General features: G+C 44.3%; 1 protein-coding gene and 1 pseudogene across 4 annotated transcripts in view; one reads left to right on the forward strand and one right to left on the reverse strand.

The window, feature by feature from the left end:
* Positions 1 to 8,478, reverse strand: part of PGGHG (protein-glucosylgalactosylhydroxylysine glucosidase) — a 24,876-nt gene extending 16,398 nt beyond the window's left edge. For 2 of the 3 annotated variants that reach the window (XR_014024735.1, XM_081314779.1), the window contains exons 1-5: positions 8,202 to 8,478; positions 7,615 to 7,900; positions 6,125 to 6,335; positions 5,180 to 5,615; positions 4,058 to 4,177 (exon numbers count right to left, since the gene is read on the reverse strand). Coding sequence is in view for 2 of the 3 variants with exons in the window: in XM_081314779.1 (XP_081170905.1) it covers positions 4,058 to 4,177; positions 5,180 to 5,615; positions 6,125 to 6,335; positions 7,615 to 7,867 (1,020 nt within the window). In the remaining variant the exon portion in view is untranslated. The remainder of the gene's footprint in view (positions 1 to 4,057; positions 4,178 to 5,179; positions 5,616 to 6,124; positions 6,336 to 7,614; positions 7,901 to 8,201) is intronic. The other variant, XM_081314780.1, reaches the window with a different exon arrangement.
* Positions 8,458 to 24,288, forward strand: LOC308670205 (NACHT, LRR and PYD domains-containing protein 12-like; annotated as a pseudogene). The gene is made up of 5 exons: positions 8,458 to 8,602; positions 9,379 to 10,241; positions 16,980 to 17,057; positions 19,845 to 20,015; positions 24,177 to 24,288. The product of its transcript is annotated as an NACHT, LRR and PYD domains-containing protein 12-like (transcript).
* The last annotated feature ends 1,287 nt before the right edge of the window (positions 24,289 to 25,575 follow it).

The following is a 25,575-nucleotide window of genomic DNA, read 5'->3' on the forward strand; positions in this document are numbered from 1 at the left end:
GAGTAAAACGTTTCCTTTCTTTGAGGGCTTCCAAATCTGGAGCATGCTTGGTCAGGAATGGGCAGCTTTTTGCTGCATGACAGAAGAACCTGCTAGAGACTGACCAGTGGCCTCCTTTGCTCAATCCAGTTTCTGTCCTCAGTGAGAGAAGGCAACTTTTCAACGTTATTCTGTGCCTTGTTCGGTTGGCAAAGAATAGCTCTGACTGGGTCAAATGGGGTAAAACCAGGGCTTTTTTCCCCATAGAACGCTCAGAATGGCGTTCCGACACCTTTTTTTGCACGCACACACACACACACACACACACACACACACACCTGAAGGAAACTGTTCGGGAGAACCAAATTCTCCTCAGGCAGCCAGGTTGCAGAACACCAGAATGCATCGCATCGATGGACGTTCAGATGGCTCAAATGGAAGGAAATGCGATCTGTACGGGCTAATTCAAAAGTGGGAGGGTAAGAAAGGCCGAGTGTGAACAGGTTGCCTTGCAACCTGCTTAAACAAACTTTCAGCTCCTGGTGCGGGACGGCTTGCCTTTTTTAAGCTGGGAAGTTGAAAACAATGCTAAAAAGAAGGCAAGGGTGCTATCAAGGAAAATGTATAGATATAGCCTGCAGACGTTTAGGGAACCTTTATTTTTCATACACTGTTCAATTTTTGTTTTAATGCCATGGTGATACACAATCAAATGTAGTCAGTCTTTTTTTTTTTTAATCCCAAAGCATCTGTTCATTAAATGCAGTATAATAAAGTTTTGGATGATGGAATTATTTTTTATCTAAGGATAACTAATGATAACAGCTCTTAAATCTGTTGTTTTGTTTTATTTTTGCACAAAAAATTGTATAATTTGTTGTTAAAATTTATTGGTGTTGAAATAATTAGTGCACACATATACCTAAAACCAGTTTATTGCATTTGGCAATTGTACTTAAAAAAATCTCATTGTCAACCAATATAATTAATTTAATTTGAAATCAAGTAAAAATTGATTTAAATTATTTTATTAAAACAAATTAATGGCAATTCTTTTATAAAAAGTTGCCTCAAACAAAATGAAATTTAAATACATTGTGCATTGTGAATACTTTCTATTGCATTCCTTAAATAGCATACTTATTCTATCCTATCCCAAGAGACCTTGAGTATTTTTATGGTTATCAATATAACAAGAAGATAAGGAAGAATGCCTTGGAAGCATAAGAACATAATTGCGTTTCTAAATGTCCTACGGTCATGCAAAGGAATAGTGCATTACAGAGGAATCTGATTTGTGATGTGTGCCATGTGTTCAATTAATGTAGCTTGAAAAATAATAGCAGTTGCATATACAGTATACATATGGCATGGTGGTTTCTTCAGTCCACAAATTATGAAGCCCACCACACCTCATAGAACTACAATATGCTACTGAGGTGCTCATCTGGATATTATATAGTATGAATAATATTTACCTTAGAACATTAGCATACTTGAACAAAACAACTGGAGTCATTTGAGATTTTATAGGCTCTTTAACTCAAGCTATCAGACTTCACACCAGGACATGACTCAATTTAGAATCCTTTTGCACACAAAAATAAAACCATATAAACAACAGATGAAAGGCATCTTTGCAATGCAAAAAATGGATGTCTCTAGATCAGACATGTCCAACTGTTGGCCCGCGGGCCATATGCGTCACAACGAAACCACGCCCACCCCATTGCCGGCAATGGGGGAAAAGTGCAATACATCATGTGATGTCACATAGTTGAATAAATAAATTCTAGACCAGGCCTGTACATACAACCTACCAAGCACCCATGGACAGAGCAGAGACTTTTTTTTTTAAGTAATAAAATCACCACCACTGCCCTGAAAGTCATGTTGCCTAGTGCCTCCATGGCTTACCATGACCACGAGCTCCAACACTGTAGATGCTCCTCTAGTCACCAAATCATTGATTAGCCCACCAGCATTCTTTTGCAGACCACAAAGATTTTTAATTTATCAGTGTGGACCTTTCCCTTCTACAAGTTGCACAGACCTCTTCTAGATTTTCCTCTTGCCTTTCCGAGTTAACTCCTTGGTCTGTCATTGAGCAAGAATTGACTTTGTAGGGAAGCATATTATCATTTGATGTATATTTAACATATGTTCTACCTTTATTTACCGATTATATAATATTTGTATGCAATCCACATGGCAAGGCTTGGGGCAACTTACAATAGAAAAAATATATATTTAAAATCATAAGATTAAAAGATAAAAGCAGGGCTTTTTTTCTCATAGAACGCTCAGAATGACGTTCCGGCACCTCTTTTTTTTTTGCTCTGGCCCCGGGGGGGCAGCCTGCCGCCAACACCCCTCGTGCCTGTGACCGCAGCAGTGCTGTCCCCCCGCCTCCTGTGCCCGCCAAGATGAGAGTTCCGGCACCTTTTTTTTTTTAAGAAAAAAATCCCTGGGTAAAACTCATGTAAGGGATGTGTGTGTGTTGAATTCACCACCTTCAGTATTCAGCCACATGTTCATAGGAAAGAAGAACACCCAGGAAGATGGCATCCGAGGGCCATTGTCTGGATCCAATAGGCAAGTTTTCTGTTATGGTGCCAATGCTGCAGGCTTTATAATGATTTGCCTATAGCCAGTTTGGTGGAATGGTTAAGGCAAAAATCAGGAAATTCTGAGTTCTAGTCTCCCCCTTAGGCAGAAATCTAGTTGGGTGATCTTAGGGCAGTCATTCATCCAGGAAGAAGGCAATAGCAAGTCACTTCCAAAATCTTGCCAAGAAAACTGCAGGGATTAGTGCATCACCCGGAGTTAAGACTGTTTCGAAGATTTAACCCCCACCCTACCTATAGCTTACCATAACATTTAATGAGATCGAAATTTATTGATTTTAAAGCTTAGCAATAAGTAGCACATTTGAAAAATGCTTACATGCTTGTGCTCTCTGAACCCATGTTAACACAGGTGTCACTGATGTTTTTAGCAGCCAACTTCTGAATCAAGTGTGCTCTTCAGAATTATCTTAGAATTGTTACTATTATGTAATTGTTCGTTGTTGTTTAAGCTTACTGCCGTAACACTGAGGTCTAGAAATGTACTCCAACAGCAATAGCACTTACACTTATGTACCACTCCATATACCACCCCATATTACTGCACTCTTTAAGCTGTTTACAGAATCAGCATATTGCCTCCCAACAATCTGGATCCTCATTTTACCGATGTTGGAAAGATGCAAGGCTGAGTCAACTTTGAGCTGGTGAGAATTGAACTGCTGGCAATGGGCAGAATTAGCCTGCAATATTGCATTCTAACCACTGTTCTACCATGACTCCAATGACTTATCTAGCTTAATTTCAAATGATTTATATATTAATGTGGAGTTACTGGTGGTTGGTCCAAGTTACTTTATTTAATAAATTCTAGACATTGTGCTGTTTCAGAAATTTTTTCATAAATTATTTTCAAATTAACCTGTTGAAATTTGGAGTATTTTGTCTATTCCAACCATTTATGCTTTCTGAAGAACAGAAAAAAATCCCTGACTTGTCTTCAAAGTAAGGTCTGACTCTGGAAAAGAAGTCGTCTAACTTCTGAGTTAAAGAATTAAAATCTCCTCAGTTTAGACCCCACTTCCTGCCCTTTGACTTCCAGTCTTCCCCACTTCAGATTCCAAGAGCTGCTTCTGAATATCATCCAGGCTTTCCTAACTGTTTAGAGCAGGGGTAGGCAACCTTGGCTTTTATGACTCGTGGACTTCAACTCCCAGAATTCCTGAGCCAGCATGTCTAGCTCAGGAATTCTGGGAGTTGAAGTCCACGAGTCATTAAAAAAAACAACACAAGGTTGCCAACCCCTGGTTTAGAGCCACCTTTGTTTCAAAAGACCTGCTGCTGTTGCTCCAGAATTTTGCTTTTTAAAAAAAAAACTTGCTGAAATGATAAAGTTAAAAATAGTTCAAGTCGAGAAGAACCTCTTATGGGTCCCTGCTGTGAAGATTTTTCTTTCATAAAGAAAACTGGTTTCAGGCCTTCCCTGGAAAGAAATGCAAGAAGGCTTCTACCTTGCAGCCTTGTTCCTGTGCGTTGTGTAGAGCTCCCTCTAGTGTTCGGATCCTGTATTTTAGGATAGCACAAGCAGCTTCTGGATAGAAAAGCAAGATGTTTGGGTATATCCAGGTATCCTAGGTTTAAAAAAGGACAACATATATAAATATTGCCATCAAATGCAAAAAGATCCGCACATTAGAGTAAAGCCAGCAGTTATTTCTTTCCCATAAGAGCTCCCAGCTTCAGATGAGGGTGAGATGGAGAGCAGGAGTCTTCTGGGAGACAAACTTCTTCAACCCCACCCTCAAAAAAAAAAAAATCTGGGCCCCAGGAATGATGTGGCTTCAGTGTAAAGATCAAACTAGAGAACCACATGATGAATATTCTTCTCTGGGGCAGGAGGCTGATGGAAAGTTGATATCAAACCTCCTCAGGAGACTCTCACTACTGTGGAAGAAATATTGATGGGCCCAGAATCTCATACTGAATATGCCTAGCTAGATTCCAGTACACATCACATTTTAGGGGAGTGTTTAAATCAGGAAGAGCAATAATAAAATATGGCATTTTATATGTCAGATGAAACAACTGAAAGTTTAACAAAGCTTAAGTTATAAAGGAATGGATAGAGAGGGAGATGGCAGAGGAAAGATAGAGACAGATCCACACTCAGGTCATTTGCTAATAAAACCTTCCAACTTGTTGACTATTTTGAAAAAGATATTTTATTTGAGAAGCAGAGACTGTGCCTCAGGACACAACATAGATAATGGGCTGATTCAATCCATGTCACCTTCAATTAAAAAGATCCCTAGCTTAAACACACACCCACACATTATACCCTGTGTATGCCAGGTGAGATGAACTAAGTCTAACTTTCTATCTTCACTTTCCAGGTTGAGTCACATATCTGAACTAACAGTTAGTTGCATGGCACTTACATCAATCTGCCACTGAGGGAGGCGGAACTGTGCAAAATTCACAACACCTTTTAGTCTTTACATGAGCAGCACAGAAAGCTAACACTAGTTGCAGGAGAGTAGAGGGCCAGGTCTTTGCCACAGCATGCAGCATCTTCCCCAATTCATCTCCACTTCATACAGTAGTAGAAAACTGAGGCAGTGCCCTTTGCTCACCTGGTCCCAGAAGACATGGCCCCAGTAGTCTTCACCAGAGGTGCCATTGGAAAGGCCTCCTGGGCTGATTCCAGAGAAAGGGAAGCCAGCAGAGCCAAGAGGAGGAATGGCACTCAGCAGGTAATACAGGCAACCATAGATGGCCTGGCTCAAGGGAAGAGGCCCGTCCACATCTACACAGCAGCCTTCCCAGAGTACTGCCCAGGCCTGGATGTGAGACAGATATAAGGAACCAGATCCGATCAGGGACATTCCTTCACAAAAGGTCCTTTGCACATCCTCTTCACTCTCTGCTATGGCAGTGAGGAACTCCCATCTCTGCTCCTTGTGATCTCCAGGGAGGGTCACTGATTGGGGCACCGGGGTCCAGATCATGTGTACAGTAGGCTGGGGGCCACCCTCTACTTCTGGGACCAATGTCTTTCCATATAAATAGCTAAAGAGAAAGAAAAAAAATGGGAACCTTTATGTTTCTCTCTGGAGATTAGACCATCTAATAAACAATAGAAACTTCACTGGAATTTTATATCCATTGAGCACAAAGAATTTGTTCTGCATACCTTTTGAACTCTAATCTAACACTTTTTCCATCTTCCCTTTCTTATTCTTTGTAATTCTGCCTATGCCTTTTAAGTGTAGGGGCCAATGGTTCTCTTCTCCCTTAATCACTCTGCCTTGTAGATCAAGCTAGTTGGGAGTTCAAGAAGTTGTAGAGCCAGCATATCTGGAGGACAGCAGGTTACGGAATGCAATATTAGACAAAAATCCATCCTTTTTTTTATAATCCAAAGCACCCTCTTAGCATGATAGTCTCCCTGTGTCCTCTGGAGGGGGACTGCATTTATTTTATTTTCAAAAGCACAAGAAAAATAACTAGATTTTGTTATCGCAGTCTTTCGATGCCTGGCCAAGAGCCCAAAAAACCATTCCCACAATAATACTCACTGCGCTCGCAGGAAATCTGGCCCTTTCTGCAAGTCCAAGTCTGGACTCTCGGGTGTGAACTGGGTGTGGAGATTCACTGTGATGGGCTTAGTTTTGAGAGTTGACCTTGCAATCGTTATGTGGAAGGCCAGGAGATGGACAAGAGACTGGTGGGCATAAATCGTATGAGTAGCTGTATATTCTGAGCACTGGGCTGTATGGATATACGACCCTACAGGCAGAAGGAAAGGGTCAGTTTGAATGCATACCCTAAATTCTGACATCAAATCTACTTTGCAATTTCACATAAGGGACTGGGTCTGGCACAAGAAATTGAAACATGGCCGACAATATAACCCTTCTGTTATTTGATGAATTGAAATGTGAAAAAGATCTTTGCTTGCGATTGTCTGCTTAACAATTAAATGAAGTCCAATTTAAGGACTGAAAGATGATCCATTGTTTTGCCAAGTGTCACACAGCTGGTCTTTTGGCTTCTGAGACAATAAACATAGCAGTGAATGAATAAATTTTAGGCTTTATTATTAATTTAAAAGCTTAATATAAAAAGTGTATGTACCAAGCAAGCTGATACCCAGTTTCTTACAAGCTGTTAGGAGCTCCTTCATAAGGACAGCAGTGATACCCCATAAGGGGGGGGGGATTTTCACAGTAACCAGTGCTAAGTTCTGTGCAGAAGCTCCCAGTGTAAAGGCCAGCACTAGTTTTTATTAACCTGGCATCGTGACTTTATGACCCTGTTGCTATGGTATCCAGACTGCAAGACCTGACCTGGAGAGGGTGGCCCATGACTCTGGGATGGGAGCTAAAGAGTCTGTGGCTTTTACAGACAAGAAAAGTTTTGCATCTAGGTGAACATTTTCCCCCTTCACTTTTGATCAGCAACCAAGAATGAAAAATAAGCAGGTTAACAGAGAACGAGCTCCAAATTTTCCAACTTTTCCTAAGTATGTCAAGAGAAATCCAAGTATGTCAGCAAATTCCTCAAAATACAGTGAGTTTTTCACATCGCTACCATACCCATTTTCACAGAAAGGTGAAAATGTTCTCCAGATTTTGAGCACTCTGCACTGTAATTAAAATACATTCCTATTTTAAAAATTCCTGTCTTCTTCCAGATTGAAGGTTTTAGGAGGCTTCCCAGTTGGATAAGACATGCTGGAGAACAACTTGCATTATCCCGATGCAAACGGGGACCACTTTGTTGCATCTGGAGACCTAATTGGGGAGGCTGATTTTAAAATCAAGAGATTTTCAGATTCCTTTATGAGATAGGAAGGGATTCAAACTTCAGAGAACATAGCCCACTTTGAATTTTCTATATCCACCCCCTTTTTCTCCTTTATAAATCATGGAGTCACATTGCCTTTCAAAACAAAAGCTAATTTCTATGTTCGACATGTGAATTGAAGAAAGCTGCCCTGACAGGGTGGCAGGAATGTATTGGCTACCAAAACAGTGTAGATGAGGAAAGTGGCATTGTCACTTACCTGTCCTTGTGTCCAGACAGAAGGTCTCTCTCAGGTCATCAGCCCCACCCACATCCATTTTGACATCGACGGGACTGGGGAGATCGGCCCGATGTGTCTGCCCAACTGCTCCATTGTACACCCCATTGACATGAAGGATGTCCCTGTAGACTCGGGTGCCCAGGTAGGCATTTGTCAATGTTGGGAGGAGTCTGGCGTCAGAAGGCAGAGCATCTGTCGTAAATCTGGCAGGGTCTTCACCCACCACTGCCATATTAAGAAGAGGGAGGGAGTAATGGCTGGAGTTCTAGATGGAAAAAAAAGGTATACAATAAATATATCACATCCCTATGGGTGAACCTACGGGTGGATTTCAACTCCCAAGAATTCCCCAGCTACCTGGAATCCAGCTATCTTAAAGGTCCCAAAAGTGAGAAACGCTGCTCTGTTTGTATGACATTGGGCCAAGGGGTGGATTTCCATTCCCATCCTCCCCTCCTCCCCCCCTCCCCCACGGCACTGAGGATCAGTTTAAAATCCACAAGGAAAGGACTCAAATGGATCCATTCTGTCTGGTAAGGGTGCAAAGGAGCGTCAGGCAGTCTTACAGAATTTAGGGAAGAGGCAACCCCCCTGCAACTCCTGATGTAGTCCCAAACTTCAGGCTGGTTTCTAGGGAATTAAGGAGCCCGCCCATCCTCACAGCAACATTCCCAAGGAACAGAGGAAGCTCTGAAAAGAGGCGCCGGATTACGGGAACTCCAAAGCTACAGAGGATGAGGAAGCACGGCAGCTTTCTTCTTCTCTCCAACTCCGGCCACGCTGCCAGTTCGGACACCACTCGACCCTCCCCGCCTCTTCCGCATGGCGAATTTGCTGCTCAGTGGAAACTCCAAGCGGAGAAAGGGAGTTTCTGTGAAAAAAACTCGCCACGCCTTCCACGCAAGGGACAGGCGGAGCCTCGCCGCCTTCCCCCGTCGCCACCCCCAGTTTATGCCGCGAGGGGGCAGTATCTGATCGCGCAGCACAAAGTCCACCAATTTGTTAAAACTCGAAAAAGCTGCGAGCCGAGCGCGCACAATCCATATTGGTGTTTTCTCTACGTTTAGCTGGAAAATGCAGAACTACAATGATAAAGATTAGCACCCAAATCACCCATATTACAGAAAGATAGACAATGAGTCATAGAGATATTTTATACTGTGAGACAGTACGTTTCTTTGTTACCTTAAGAAGGAAAGATAACACAGTTGGACTATCTCATCGTTAAACTATTGAACAATTAAAAACAATACATTTACTTTGGTATCTAGCCATGAAGGAATTCAGATCTTGTCAAAAATGATTAACATTTGTAAAATTAGGAGATACAAATTATATGAAGAAAAGTTTATTGTACATAAGTACATTTGCTTTTGAGTGATTTTGGTGTTATTTTTCTGATGTAACTTTATTATAAAAAGTTAATGTAATTAGGCAGCTTAATAAGCACATAATATTTAGAAAGGGTGTGTTAAATGGTTGAGTTTACAGATAGGAGAAATGTATAAAAAAGCAGGGGAGCAAAGATTTTAATAAAATTTGATACCAAGGGCAATTTTGCACTGTAGCCTGAGCTGCTTATTTCCCTGATGCTCTCTGGCATTTCTTAAAGACAACTTCAGAAACTGCAGTTTGGATGAGTTGGCAGCCAAGTTGGACTAGTGTTCAATCTGGATTACAAGTCCCACAAAACGTGATTGGTTGTCCTCCTGCTTCTTGACTTTCCCCTCCATGCCTGGCTAGCTTCCAATTTACCTACAAAAAGAAAGTGCTGGATCATCTGCACAGTGATGAAACAGGAGATGGAGAGAGGCAAGGATCTGCAGAAGACACCATATAACCCCACTGCAATCTATATGCTGTATTTCTCTAGTCTGTTAAAGTTTCACCACAAAGAATCCAAACAGGATGTCCAATCAAATGTGAAAGAGTTGTGCTCTTTGGCTGCAGAAGGGGTTTGGAAACAGAAAACCTTATTTATGAAAGAAGAAGTCAAGAAGCACAGTTTGGATCATAGAAACTTCCTCCCCATTTTTCTGAATCAGAGGATCTTCAAAAGGGACATTGAATGTATTCAAACCTTCAGTTTCATTCATTTAAGCTTCAAGGAGGTTTTTTTGCTGCTTTCTTTTATGTCCTACAAGAAGGAGATGAACAGCATTCTGAAAATCAGAATAAAAATTTACAGGCACTTTTAGAAAGACATAAATCTTTTAGGCCTGATTTTGCAGTAGGATTTTGCTTCCTCTTTGGTTTTTTAAATGAAGCAAAAAGAATGAAAGAGTTGAAAAAAGAATTTGGATGGGAAATTTCTCCTAAGAATAAAGAATTCTTACTAGACTGTGTAAAAATAATATTACAAAAAGGAGACGTAATTTCCAATTGCAAAAAGAAATGTTTAGTTATTTATATGAGACACAAGATGACAATTTTATAAAAAATGCAATATGTGATAGCACTGAAATAGTTTATCAGTGCAACTCAGATATGGAATTGATGATCCTGAGCTATTGTATACAACACTGCCAGAATTTAAAGTACCTCTTTGTCAAAGGTTCTGAATTTCTACATCATGCAGAGACAAAATTATTTCTTCCAGAAAATGAGTAAGTATTTTTGGAAATCTATTGAACAGTTCTTTTTGTTTATGATCTTGCCACCACTATTCTGTAACCTACAGTCTCATATATAATAATAGACCAGAAAAATGACACTTAGAAGTATGCATAAATATCTTTGGGCAGCTAAGTTAAAGAGCGCTCTCAGTCCTGAGAAGTGAAGGCAAGGGATGGGCTGTGTGGGATGGGAGGATGATTAAAAATGAGCAATTGACCAACACCAATTAATTCCTCTTGGCCTTAAGGAGCCTTATAATCATATCACCAAGAAGTGCTCATCTCAGCTCAAGATTGGAGAGGCCGTTACTATTGAGATCTAGAGAATCTTAACAATTTTAAATAAACAAATAAAAAACTTGATTATTTTATTCATTGCCCAATATTGGCAGTCTTTAAAGGCTGATTGGAAGCTTACTTGGCCATAGCTAAGCTCAAGGAGTTCTCCCTTTAATTAAAAAGAACTACATTCAATACCCTAAAATGTTCCATGGAACTACATTTGTAAGTTTCATTGCATGTAAAACTTTCCATCTTACATGGTAGATAACATAAGGTGATGCTTCTGTAATAATTGGAAATGTCTTAAGCATCTCCCTTAAAACAAGGTCATTTTTAAGAATGATTGACTATAGAGATTGATTATGTATGAGATTTTAATTTAAACCCTGCTTCATTTTTCATCTCAAGTAAGAGGAGTGGATTGAGAAAGTAAAAAAAATCCTTCTAGTGGTGTGACTTGGACACAGTTCTTGGATATTTTCTCTGCTTCATCACTGAATCTATAAAGGGCTCATTTTCTAGTCTTGTTGAGAGAATTATTATACAGAATAAACTGCAACATTAACATTTAAGGCCTTTCCTATAAAGCAGGGGTGTCCAAACTTTTTTCAAAGAGGGCCAGATTGGATGAAGTGAACATGCTGGAGGGCCGAACATTTTTCCGAACATTCTTTGAACAATTGCAATTAAATGCAAATGAATTATTTTATCCCAAGTTAATTGCAAATGGCATACTTTTCATTTTATAACATTAAGATCAACTGTCAGCTGAATTTTCACAATGTATTTTAAATAAAATTTTAAAAAAACTTACCTGCACTAATGTGAAGGGTGAAACTGAGATCTGTACTGCAGCAAATAGGCTCGGTCTGGTAGAAAGGCAGTGGTTTTGATGCACAAAATGTCACGCAGATGAGAGTCACTTAGTCTTGTCCTCACACGGTTCTTGTTAAAGTTCATAGCAGAGAATGTCTTCTCACACAAATATGTTGAGCCAAACAAGCTCAGCATTTTCTTTGCAAATGTCCGAATCTCCTGAAACCTGCCCTTATCCAGTTGGCGGTAAAAGTTCACAAGAGAGAGCTGTTGGTGACGACTGCGTAACTCACTGTCACAATGCAGCTCAATGAGCTCAAGCTGCAGCTGATCTGGAGCATCATCGGGGTCAACAGAGAATGGAGAGGAGAAAAGGCTGATCTCCTTTTCAATAGCTGCAAAATCTTGAAAGCGCCGTTTAAACTCTCCAGCCAGAGATGCGATGTCTGCTGCATACCTGCTCATTTGCACACTGATATTGTCCTGTGAAAAACTGTTCATTATTTCCTGCAATGCTGGGAAATGTATGGTATTGGGCTGTGTTTGTGACAAATGCCTTTGGAAAAGTTGCAGCTTTGTTCCAAAGGCCTTGATGTGTGAATAGAGCTGGTTCACCACTGCATCTTTTCCCTGAAGACTCGTGTTTAGTACATTCAGATGCTTTGTTATGTCAACTAGAAACCCCAAATCAGCCAGCCAAATAGGATCAGATAGTTCTCGCATCGGTTGTCCCTTTGTTTCCAAGAATTATTTTATTTCCTTTCTGAGAGAGTAGAAACGCTGCAGCGCAGACCCTCGACTGAGCCATCTTACATCGTTGTGATATAAAACATCTTCATATTCAGCCTGGATGTCCAGTAGAAACTGTTTAAACTGGCGGTGGTACAGAGCTTTAGCGCGAATAAAATTAATAGTCTTTACAACCGGTTTCATAACATGATCATATTTGAGATATTTAGCACAGAGAACTTGTTGATGAATGATACAATGGAGTTTAATAGCTTTGCCTCCTTCTTCAATCACCTTGTTACAGATTAGGGTTGATAAGCCACTTCGTTCACCAGCCATAGCAGGTGCCCCATCAGTAATAATCCCAGTAATTTTGTTCCAGGGCAGTTTCATGTCATCTATTGCGGAACTAACAGTAACAAATAAATCTTTTCCTCTAGTTTGGTCCGTAAGGCTCTGGAGGTCAAGTAGCTCTTCAGTCACATTTATTTCATCGTCCACCCCTCTCAAAAAAATCAGCAACTGAGCTGTGTCAGATAGGTCTGTGCTTTCATCACAGGCTATTGAAAAGAAGTCAAAATCCTGTCCTTTGGACGTCAACTGTCTCTTAATATCTGATGAAATATCTTCAATTCTCCGTGCTATAGTGTTACGAGCCAGGCAAATGTTGGCAAACTCTTGCTTCTTCTCGGGACAGATATTTTCAACCATTTTCATAACGCACTCTTTAATAAAATCACCCTCAGCAAAAGACTTGCCATTTTTAGCAATTAACATTGCCACGTCATAGCTTGCCTTTGTGGCATTTTCATTTGACTCACGGGCTCTTGTGAGAAATCGCTGTTGTGACATTAAAACTGCTTCAAGTTGCTTCAACTTTTCACTGCGGTCGCGCCCTGTTAGTTTGTCATATGTGCTATGTTTTGTCTGGTAGTGTCTTTTGATATTAAATTCTTTATAAACGGCCACAGTCTCTTGACATATCAGACAAACAGAGCGATTCCGTATTTCAGTGAAAAAAAATTCCACTTTCCACCTTTCCTGGAAACGGCGGCCCTCACTGTCAACTTTCCTTTTCTTATTTATAGTCGCCATTTTCTGTTTGACCTTGGAAGATGGAAACTGTGTTATTTGCTTTGACAAGGTCAGACTCTCTGGTAACAGCTCACACACTTCCACCACTTCACAAATTCTGCCCCGCCGCTGCCTCACCTTCCCCCCTGCCGAGAAGAGAACCAGCGCCGCACGCCCACCCCTTGCCTGGCCTTGAGGCTGCTGAAGAGTAGAGGGTGCCCAGGTAGATGGTCACAACCAATTGTTTCTGGCTGACAAAAGAACCATTGCACAAAGGGGCTCTGAAAGGCAATTTTCTCAGCTGCCACATACCAAGGGCTTCACCTGCATTCCTGGTTAGCACTTGAGAGGGGACCAACCAGAAACATCCGGGAAGAATTCAAGCCGAGCCCTTTCCGTGCAGCGGACAAGAAAATTGCCACTCGGAGCCCGCCTGGCAACCGAGCGGTGCTCGCAGCGCAGAGAGAATCCGAGGGCGCGGCAGGCCCTTTTTCCCTGGCCACCGGGGCGTCTCCGGGGGCGGGAAGGCCGTTGAGGTCTGTCTGGCGCCAGCTCGGTGACTCCGCCCACCAGGCCCTTCTCCCGCTCGGCCAGGCCAGGCGTGCACCGTCAGCCTCGCTGCACCGGCACAGACGCCGCGCCAAGCCCGGGGCGGGGGGAGGAGCGTGGCGGTTCGGCCAGCCAGGAAAAGGTGCAGGAAGCGGAGGCGGCAAGTGAGCGTGCGCTCAGGGCGAGGCGGCCGTGGAACGGTGAGGGAAGAGCGCCGAGGGAGCGGCCGGCTGGGCAGCGCTGCCCGGGGTGCCTGCTCTGCGTCACTCGTCCTCCACGTTTGGGCGGTGACGTCAGGATGCGGCCCTCTCACCGCCCTCCCTCGTGTGGCAGGCCCTTTCTCCCTGGCTGGCCCTCTCACCGCCCTCCCTCGTGTGGCAGGCCCTTTCTCCCTGGCCCTCTCACCGCCCTCCCTCGTGTGGCAGGCCCTTTCTCCCTGGCCCTCTCACCGCCCTCCCTCGTGTGGCAGGCCCTTTCTCCCTGGCCCTCTCACCGCCCTCCCTCGTGTGGCAGGCCCTTTCTGCCTGGCCCTCTCACCGCCCTCCCTCGTGTGGCAGGCCCTTTCTCCCTGGCCCTCTCACCGCCCTCCCTCGTGTGGCAGGCCCTTTCTCCCTGGCCCTCTCACCGCCCTCCCTTGTGTGGCAGGCCCTTTCTCCCTGGCTGGCCCTCTCACCGCCCTCCCTCGTGTGGCAGGCCCTTTCTCCCTGGCCCTCTCACCGCCCTCCCTCGTGTGGCAGGCCCTTTCTCCCTGGCCACCGGGGCAGACGCCGCGCCAAGCCCGGGGTGGGGGGAGGAGCGTGGCGGTTTGGCCATCCAGGAAAAGGTGGTCCGCCCCAGGCACCTCCTTGCTGCATTTCTTTTTTTTTACCAGGGAGGGAGGAGGGCTTACCTGCGTGGCTCTGCCCGGCTGGTCCTTAGAGTGGGAGGCGCAGCGAGATCGTCCCCCCCCTCAAGAGAGAGAGAGCCTGAGAAGCCAGACAAGAGGCGGTGTCGGGTTTCTTCACCCCACCTCCCTGCACTCAAAGGTCGCCAAGTGCTTTAGCGGGCCCGTCGGTTTCTTCTGGCGAAGCTGCGGCTAAAGCTGCTACTTCACAAAGACTGCAGGCAAATCGCTCCCCTCTCCCACCCCTCCTGCGCCGCTCGTCTTCCAGGTTTGGGCGGTGACGTCAGGAGGGCCGTGGGAGGGCCACATTTACATAGAGCAGGGAGGGCTGTTCGAGGGCCGTATGAAACCGCCCCGCGGGCCGCAAATGGCCCGCAGGCCGCACTTTGGACATGCCTGCTATAAAGCTTTATGGTGTCGCAGCTTTTAATTATTTTATTCTTGTGGAAATTGAGGCCCACTCGGAGGCTTCAGCTGGTGCAGAATGCGGCCGCGAGAGTTGTGATGGGGGTTTCCCGATACTCCCATGTAACACCTCTACTCCGCGAGCTGCATTGGCTTCCGGTTGCCCTCCGGGTGAGATTCAAGGTGCTGGTAATGACCTATAAAGCCCTAAATGGCTTGGGTCCAGGATATCTGAGGGAACACCTGCTGCCAGCATCAAGCTCCCTTCGTCCAGTGCGCTCCCACAGGGAGGGACTTTTCAGGGTGCCGCCGGTAAAAGATTGCCAGCGGGTAACACCCAGGGGGAGGGCCTTCTTAGTGGGTGCGCCTGCCCTCTGGAACCAGCTGCCCGTGGAGCTTAGGACTGCCCCCGACCTCCGTTCATTCCGCCAGGACCTGAAGACCTGGCTCTTCGAGCTCTCTGGCCCAGGCTGAGAATTTTAATTTTAATTTTAATTGGGTGTTTTTTTACTTTTTCAGGGACTGTTGTAATTATTTTTAATTGTTTTTAACTTTTGTATTTCCTGTTTTAAATACCCTGTAAACCGCCCTGAGTCCTGCGGGAAAGGGTGGTATATAAATCCAATTAAATAAATAAATAAATAAATTGGCTTTAAAGTTGTATTTTTTCTCTAACAGAAGGAAATCAGAATAATTTTCTTATTGTAGTTTTTAGCTGCTTGTTATCTGTGGGAAGTGAAGCTGGCTGAAGAGCTCTTTGTCCAGATTTCATTCTCCTATCCTGCTTTAGCCACAGGGGTGAGTTTACTACAGCTCCCAATGGAAGGATTTCCTCCTTGTTTATTCCTCTCACCTGTGATTGTCCCGACCAGATGATGGAAATAGAAAGCCGGACAATTATAAGTTTGAGGAGCTGTATTGTCAAGTTGTAAATTTTGGGCTAATAGCCAGGAATCAAATGACTAAGAGAGAAATTAATCTATAGAATGTTCTTGTACCTTGTACCTTCAAATCATCAGTGTTGCCTGTAACAGAACAAGCAGCAGAGAATCCAATGAGCCAGTCTGAATACTAAACTTTGGTTCTAGAGGCTGGAGGGTCTGATGGCTGCTCCCATCAGACTGCTCCCATAGAGTGCCATGTTTTGACATGTCTAGATTAGGTGCATCTTCTCCCATGCCATCTCCAGTGAGCTCTGCAGATCTTCACACTGCTCCATAGATTGCATTGGAGAAGAACAGTAAGTCGCATCCCATCCCTAGGCTGCATGACTCACTCCTGGAAATGAGCACCATTTTGCAGCAGCCAAAATTCATTGCAACAGTCCCCCCAAAAAGCTCTTGCTTCCAGAAGCAGACCATATAGCCTAGGGAAAGAGCAGCTTGTACTTCTCCAATGTGATCTACAGAGCACTATGGATAGCTATGAAGATGTTGCCAATGTGACCTCCAGAGCTTTCAGAAGGAAATCTACAAAGACAAGTGAATGATTTGTGATGCCAGGTGGGGAAGACAGTATGGGATCCAGTGGGTTGGGAAGCAGGCCCACAGCCTGCAGGGAAGCAGAGCATACTGTAGGGGTGGCTCAGGGATGGGGAGGCCTTATGTGACCCATGGCAGAGCTTGCACTAGGCCTCCCAGGGCCTCCCACCAAGCCCCTGGTGCACCCTTTGCTTTATTTAAAGATCACTTCGGGGAGAGCATGGGTAGCGGGTTGTAAGTAAGACAATCACATGGGAGCTTCACTTAATGGCTGTCGCAACCTCTGACTGTAATAGTCAGGTTCTAATATGGCTGTTGGTCAAGGACTATCTGTAACCATTTCATTTACAAAATGGTCTTTTTTCTACTACTAATTTCCCATAGTGCAAGATGAATGCATTTTTGTGATTACTTTTTAAATGGACTGGAATGCCTATTATATTTGCAAAGTAGAGGAAATGGAAACACTGAAGCGAACGTCTGAAGAGCAAAAATATCTTTCCCCTTTAGGGAATGGAGTTTGGATGAAAGATATATGGAAGACTTCTTTAAAGCACTGACCAAACTGAGAAACTTAAGTGTCCTCAGGTAAGAAACTGCTAGCATTTTATTCTAAATGTTATTGATAAAGAAACCACTACATAGTATTAGAAGTTTGCTTATTAACCTAAATATTGTTACAGAAGTCTCTCATCAATTTCTCATGGTCAACAATAAAGGATGCTTTACTGGGGATTCCTGAAGCCTAGGATGGAACTGAGTTATAACTGACATTGAGAGATAAGGAAGCAGAGTTAGGAAAAGGGTACAGTATTTTCATGGGAATTCCTTGATGAGAGGCAGGGTAATAGTGTCAGGGCTTGCCCTGAAGTGAGAAAAGAGAGGGACAGGGATATCCCACCTGTTTTTGTGGCTTCATAAGATAAGGGTTAGAGTGGTTTGTTCATTATGATTTGGGGGGGGGGTATTGAAGGTTAATAAATAGGCTACTGCGCCCTGTTGGATGGGTTGAATTGATAGCTGGATCAATGGAAGTGCTTGGCAAATAGAAATATGCTCTTGGTAGATGGAGTGAATTAGAATGGCTGTTTGGATAGTTGGTCAATGTGGAATTGGTGGTGGTAGAAAGACTGAGGAAATGAGGCTGGGCAGCATATTTCTTCCAGCCGCCTTCCAAAGAGGAAGAGTCCTTCTCCAGTTCATTACAAATACATGAAAAAGCAACCAAACTTATATTTCCCAGAGTAACATATATAGAGATCCTCATCTGAAAGTAAATGCTACTCACTGGGTTTTTATGTTATTTTCTCATTTTCAGTAAATCTTAGTAATAAGTCTTAACAATCATCCTTCAGTCCTATTCCTTCCAAGTATTCCACTGCCAGCCCCATTTGCTATAAAAGAAGCCTTAGCAGACAGTAACCTGGATACAGTTTTTCTTTATCCAGTTTTGTTCTTCCATCAGCCAAGATTTCTGGGTTAGGGAAGGATTAGGGTTAGGGAACAATTGTGCCTCTTCGTTGGTACCTGGTTGTAAGTGCCATTACATGAGTTTGTAGGGACGGGCTGAGGATGGTTGCTGCCCAGCAGTACTGCTTGGATTTCATGGCTTGACTGTGGTGGAATCTCCAATCTAAGAGTGCTCCAGGTCTTGGGGATGAGATTTAGTATTATTTCAGATTTTATGGCCTCTATGACAACCATGGTCTTCTCTCTGACCTCACTCATATTGGCAGCCATAAGTTAGACCTGGGTTGCACTGGGCAGTTATCCATCATCACAGGGGGACCATTGCAATTGTTGTTTCCTTAAAGCAACATCATAAAGCACTCATGTTCTGTGAGTCCAATCTGTATGACATTTTTGAATATGAAGATGAGGAGAACACTCAGGGCTGCACCAGGAAATAAACAATCCTGTGGCTGGCTGTTCTGTACGTGGTTTAAGAGATGTAATTGAAAGATGCAGAACTAAAGTTCCCAGTGTCAACTAGTCAACTAGTTTTAATTGAAGAGTCTAAGCATCAGTAATTGTTTTGCATTTTTTGATAAATATTTGGTAATCCCTCTTATCCTCAGTTAAATAAAGTAGTCTTCCTTTTATTATTTTTTTCCCTGCAACGTAGATTTTATTTTCAGAACAACTATACCTAAGCACATCTAAGCACACATGTACACACACAAACACACTTACAGAGATGGGATAATGGAAATTTCAGTGGAAATAGAATATTAAATTTACCTCGAACAATAAAGTAAAGAGATATTTCATGTAAGATGTGTTGCCACTAATATATTACTGTAATCACAATTGTGAAAATCAGTAACACTTTTTCTCTGAAATTCTAAAAATGTAATGAAAAGATTCAATCCCTCTTCCATATGTGGTGGCGATATTTCATGCTTCAACAATAGTGGTAAACAAACCATTGTAGACTGGAACAAATTTTGAAAGTCGTAATCTCATTTCACTCTGAGATATTTTTATTAAGGGTTACTAAACCACCTGTTTTTTTAAAAATATGAATTCTAAGATTATGTTAAAAGTTACAAGAATTTTATATATTTCTTTATTGAAAATGATATTTGATCCCTTCTGATGAACAATGGCTAACCAACGAGGGAATATACTTCAATGTCTAGATTAACTTCTTATTTTAAAAGGAAATTAGATTTAGAATTCTATTCTATTTGCAATACATTTTAGATTACAACTGCAAACATGAAATGTGCCAAACCCAAGATTTGCATTCTAGAACTTATTTTTTACTTTGACATATAATCTACATATTAGTTATAGGATACTTTTAATGTAGTGTCAATATCTAACCATATGATACTTTACATTTGTTGATTACCCATAACTATTATTTTTATTTTATAGGTAGTCCTTGACTTAACAACAGTTCATTTAGTGACTGAAGTCACAACGGCACTGAAAAAAGTGACTTATGACCGTTTTTCACACTTACGACCGTTGCAGCATCCCCATGGTCACAAGATCAAATTTCAGATGCTTGGCAACTGACTCATATTTATGACACTTGCAATGTTCTAGGGTCATGTGATCCCCTTTTGTGATTTTCTGACAAGCAAAGTCAGTGGAGAAACCACTCATTTTACAACCATGTGACTAACTTAACAACTGCAGTGATTCACTTAACAACCATGGCAAGAAAGGTCCTAGAATGGGGCAACACTCACTTGACAACTTTCTCACTTAACAATATAAATTTTGGGCTCAATTGTGGTCATATGTCAAGGATTACCTATAACCATTTTTAATATGTATTGTCTGTACCATCTATTTTTATATATTAAATTACTAACTAGAAAGTATAATTTGAATTCTTCTGAAGAGTTGCTGTATTTTCAGATTCAAGGGATGGACCTTCACAGAATCCTGCAGCAGGCATCTTGCTGAGATCTTGAGGAAAAACCAGAGATTGAAAGTGTTATGGTTGTTCCTCAAGGATACAGATGAGAGAGCAGTGAAATTGCTGTGTGAGGGACTCCAACATCCAGACTGTGTAGTAGAAACATTCTGGTGAGTGATCAGTATTTCTTTTTTACTTTGGTGTGTAATGCTTTCTCTTGAATTCTGGAAATGTATCCATGGAAAGATAGTCACAATTGTGATATTTAACCATATTCTCTTCTCTTCCTTCCAGAGTACTAAGTTTTCAAAGATACTGTTATGTACTGGGCTTTTTTGGTATCTAACCACGTGCGTTGCTGGAGAACTAATGGTTCTCCAGCAACCCAGACAGGACATCTCCAGTCCTGCAATTGGTCAACTTTAGGCGGCAAACATGGGTTTAATCCGATTGGTTGCTATCAAAGAGACTGGCTATATATTGTGGCAAGGTACACCCCAGTCTCCAGTACAGTTCCAGCTTTAAATAAAAGAATGAGTTCTCTGTACGCAACTGCGTGGCGTCATTCCTGCTCATCTGAACCCACAAAATAACAGTGGCGATGAAGGTGGGATCCTGCTTCACCGCCTGAGGGCTGAAGTCACGAGGGGTCGGCATTACTCGCTGGAGGGAAGAAGCATCCCCCCCTCTCTAGGCCAGCTAGTAATGCTACACTTGCTTTAGAGAGAGAGCAGGCGAGACAGCAAAGTTAAGTAAACTTAACTTTATTAAGAACCAGGCAAAGAACAGAAGAGCAATGCTCTTATTTATACTCGCAGCTGTCAACGTATTGTCCAATCAGGGCTGAGCTGGTTTCCCGCGCCGTCTGCTTCGCCAATCCGAGCCGGCTGAGTTTGACAGCTCGGAGCTGTCATCGGTAGCGCGTGCTGTTGCCAGGTGATTCTGACAGCCGAGAGCTGTCAGACGGCTGCGCCTGCGTGGTTCTGTCCGGCAGCTTTTGACAGCTGTCAAAAGCTGCCGCGGCTTTACCTCAGCCCCGTACTCTATTATAAGTATGTTATCGTTAATACATGTAAATACATAACACCCCTTACCCCTCCCTCTGATTGAGTTGCCGTTTCCCCGATTGTTTCTTTTTGGGGTTGCCCCATTCGAAGTCTTCTAAATAGGTGGGGGGTCTTTTTATTCTTTCGGACTGTCGGGGAATTGCTTCTTCCGTTTGTTCCTTTTCTTGGTATGTGTTGGAATCTGGCTCGGGGGGCGGGGGGCTTGATTCTCTTGCTTCGGGGTTTCCTTGATGGAAAGGGTCCTGTTGTGCGGGGTTTTGTAGTGGTGTCATTTGTTCAGGGGTGTCTTGGTGTGCGGTTGCCTGTGGCGGCGGTTCAGTTTGCATTTCAAGGTTCCCCCTTTCCCCCATATTTTGTGGGCTGCGACGCCGTAGTTGGTCAATGTGTCTGCGGATGTGGGAATTATTTCCCATGTCAATGACGTATGACAGGGGGCCTGTTTGTTCTAAGACGACCCCCTGTGTCCACTTATTGCCCCCTCCGTAGTTCCTGGCCCAGACAGCTTGCCCGGTGCTGAGGGTTCTGTACTTGAGGGGGAGTTCTGGGTCTGGTGGGGATCTGTCAGGATGTAAACGGTCCAGTCTGGTAGTTAGTCTCTTGAACCAGCGAAGTTCTGCTGGAGACTTTCCTGTAGTTGTGCAGGGGGTGGTGTGTTGTGATAAAAGGAATTGAGCAAGTCTGCGGTGCCAATTGCCGGTGATGATTTTCCGCAGTGCCTCTTTGGTTGATTTCACCATCACCTCAGCCAAGCCGTTCGTGGATGGGTGAAATGGAGCCGTGGTGGTGTGCCTAATAGAGTTCGCCGTTGTGAAACTCTGGAATTCGTAGGAAGTAAATTGGGGGCCATTATCGGAGACTAATACATCCGGAAGCCCATGTATGGCAAACAACCCCCTTAAAACTTGTATTGTGGCTGCAGAAGTTGTGCTTGTAACTGGGGCCACCTCTAGCCATCTAGAATAGCTATCCACGACTATTAGGAATGTTTGTCCCTGGAATGGACCCGCAAAGTCTATGTGTATGCGTGACCAGGGTGTCTTGGTTGTTTCCCATCTGTGTATGGGAGCTTGGGGCTGGGCTGCTCTGACAAGTTGGCAGGGATAACACCCGGCTACATGTGCTTCTATTTGTTTGTCTAATCCCGGCCACCAGACGTAGCTTCTGGCCAAAGCCTTCATTTTGACCGTGCCCGGGTGACCTTCGTGGAGGATTTCCAACACCTTTAATCTGTGCTTTTCGGGTATTACTACCCTGCTGCCCCATAATAAACATCCCTGATGGGTGGATAATTCTTTTTGTTTCAAAATATAAGGTTGGAATTCTGGGTCTGGGGGTGTGGATTGCCAGCCTGACGTGACGTAGCCTAAGACTCTGCCCAGGATTTTGTCTGCAGCTGTGGCTGCAGAAATGTCTTTGACTGATAATGGGCATTCTGGCAGTTCAGAAATAGCCAGTATCTTTCCAGCTGGTGCAGGGTCTGGGTCGATTATTGGTTGGGGAAGTCTGCTAAGCCCGTCTGCATGGCCCATGCTTTTCCCTGGTTTGTATTCCAACGTGAATGAATAGGCTGACAAAAAGGTAGACCATCTAAGGATGCGGGGAGATAATATTTGGGGTGTCAGTTTGTTTACTGTAAAGATTCCTAATAGGGGCTTATGGTCCGTAAAAATGGTAAATTGACGACCATATAGGTAGTCATGAAACTTTTTTACGCTAGCAACTATAGCTAAAGCCTCTTTATCAATTTGAGCGTAATTGCGCTCAGGTTTTGACAGCGTTCTGGAATAGAACGCTACAGGGGTTTGCGTTCCCTCCTTAGTTAAGTGGCTTAGGACTGCTCCAATGCCGTATGGAGAGGCATCACAAGCCAGACATAAGGGTAGCTGTTCGTTGAACAGTGCCACTGTAGCGTTGCTGGTCAGTAAGTTTTTTAGAAGTTTAAAACTTTTGTCGTGCTGCGGTGACCAATTCCAGGGTTTGCCTTTGTCTAATAACCTGTGGAGGGGTTCAGCGATGGAGGCTTTGTGAGGCAGGAAGGTATGGTAGAAATTAACTAACCCTAGAAAGGCTTGCAGTTCTTGCTTATTTTTGGGGGTGGGTGCTGTCTTGATGGCTTTTATTTTTGATTCAGTGGGGTGAATCCCCTTTGCGTCAATTTTAAAACCTAGGAACTCCGTTGAGGGCACCCCTATGGAGCATTTGTCCCTTCGTAATTTGAGGCCAGCCTTCCTGAATCTAAGGAGCACCTTTGTTAGTTTGTCCGCTAAGTCGTTTTCTGATTCCCCTGCAATTAGGATGTCGTCGAAATATGGGCAGACCCCAGGGATCCCTTTAAGTGTTTTTTCCATGATTTCTTGGAAGATCCCTGGGGCTGCAGAGATGCCGAATTGAAGGCGGTTAATTTTAAACGCTCCCTTGTGCGTGACAATTGTCTGTGCTAAGGCGGTGTCAGGGGTGACAGGCAGCTGTAAATACGCCTGCGCCAAGTCTAACTTAGCGAAAATGGCGCCTGATTTAATGGCCGCGAGGATGTCTTTGACAGCCGGGACCGGGTAGGCATGGGCGTTTAATGCACGGTTTCGGGTCGCCTTATAATCAGCACATAATCTGATTTGGCCATTGGGCTAAATTGGGGTCACTATGGGTGTTTCCCATTCGGCCCCTTCCACTGGTTCTAAGACCCCCTAAGTTAATTAGCCGATCTAGTTCATTTTCTATTTTTTCTCTCAAGGCGAAGGGAACTCTTCTAGCCTTGATTCTGACAGGCATTACATTCGGGTTTAGTTTTAATGATACTGGGGGTCCTGTGTATTTCCCTAGTGAGCTGTCAAAAACGTCCGCGAATTGAAGGCAGACGGATTCTAAGTTTGACAGCTGAGTGGCATTGACGCCTGTCAACGCTATCCCTAGCGCCTCGAACCAGTCCAGCCCTAGCAGGCTGGTCCTGTTTTCCTGTGTAACTAGTATAGTAAGGGGTCCCTTAAATTGCTTAAACTCCGTTGGGACGGAGGCCTTTCCCCGGAGTTTAATGGGCGTTTTTTGAAAATCTGCTAGGCGGAGTTTAGTGGGGCGTAGGGCAGGCCGTTTACGGCTGCGGTTACAAATGTCCCTGTAAGTTTGCCAAGAAATGAGTGAGACGGAGGACCCAGAGTCCACTTCCATCTCACAGGGAATTCCGTGAATTAGGACGTCCACCTTGACTTTGGGCTTAAGGGTGCTGTGGACCGTGTGCTCCCTCACTTTCCCCTTCACATTTTGCACTAGGGGTTTGGATTTGTGCCTGTCCCTGGGTGTGGGTTGGTTCATACCTGCAGATGTCACCTCCAATTCATGTAGATTTTCTCGACTCCGGCTACGGCACACGGCTTTGAGGTGACCTGTTTTTCCGCATCCATGGCACTTGGCACTGCGGAACCGGCACGATGCTCTCGGGTGTCTTCCGCCGCAGCTGGCACATTTAGCCCTGTTCGGTTGGTAGCTGGTGCTCTTTTGGTTGTTGGTAGGGCCCCCTCGGTTGTTGCGTTGCAGCCTGAGTCTTTCGAATCGCCGCTTCACGGCATCGATGTCCATGGAGATGTCGTCCTCCTCTGGACCGCTGAAACCGCCGTCCTCCTGGTGCACGGACCCGCTGGGCCCGCTATCAGGGGAACGTTGGTTGTCACCGTGGCTGTCTTCGTAGGCGATGACTTCCATCGCCACTTCAGCCAGCGTCAGAGCGGGTTTGGCGATCAGCTTCCTCCTCAGCCGCTCATCTTTAAGCCCTATGACAATTTGGTCCCGGATTCGGTCCTCTAAATCGGGGAACCGACATCGCCGCGCGGCGTGTCTGACCCGGGTTATAAAGCCATTGGCGGGCTCGTCAGGAAGCTGTACTCATCGGGCGAAATTTACCCTCCAGAAGAGCTCTGACTTCGTGGGCATGAAGTGTTTACTCAACCCCTCGGTGAGTTCAGCGTAGGAGATTGTTGCGATGGGTTCTGGACTGAAGAGTCCCACAGCGGCATCGTAGACGGCGGGCCCGCTGAGCCAGAGGAGGGCGGCTGCCTTCGCCCGGTCGTCCGTAATCTTCTTCACCACCAGGTACCCTTCTACCTGGCCTAGATGAGATTCCCAGCATTCTGGGTGGCGAGTGTTGAACTCGCGAATATGGCCATGGTTCGTCATGCTGTCTGTCGTGGTCGTGGGTGCTGCTGCTTGCGTTGTGTGGAAGCTAGGCTTCCTAGTGACTTCAGCGAGTGACTAGCTCAGCTAAGGGGAAAAATCTCTTCTCCCCTAGGCGGTGACTTCAGCTATGCAAGCAGGCATCCCATCCTCGTCGCCAGTGCTTTAGAGAGAGAGCAGGCGGGACAGCAAAGTTAAGTAAACTTAACTTTATTAAGAACCAGGCAAAGAACAGAAGAGCAATGCTCTTATTTATACTCGCAGCTGTCAACGTATTGTCCAATCAGGGCTGAGCCGGTTTCCCGCGCCGTCTGCTTCGCCAATCCGAGCCGGCTGAGTTTGACAGCTCGGAGCTGTCATCGGTAGCGCGTGCTGTTGCCAGGTGATTCTGACAGCCGAGAGCTGTCAGACGGCTGCGCCTGCGTGGTTCTGTCCGGCAGCTTTTGACAGCTGTCAAAAGCTGTCGCGGCTTTACCTCAGCCCCGTACTCTATTATAAGTAT

Source organism: Vipera berus, assembly GCF_964194415.1.
Source record: "Vipera berus genome assembly, chromosome: 1".
In the NCBI taxonomy this organism is placed as follows: Eukaryota; Metazoa; Chordata; class Lepidosauria; order Squamata; family Viperidae; genus Vipera; species Vipera berus.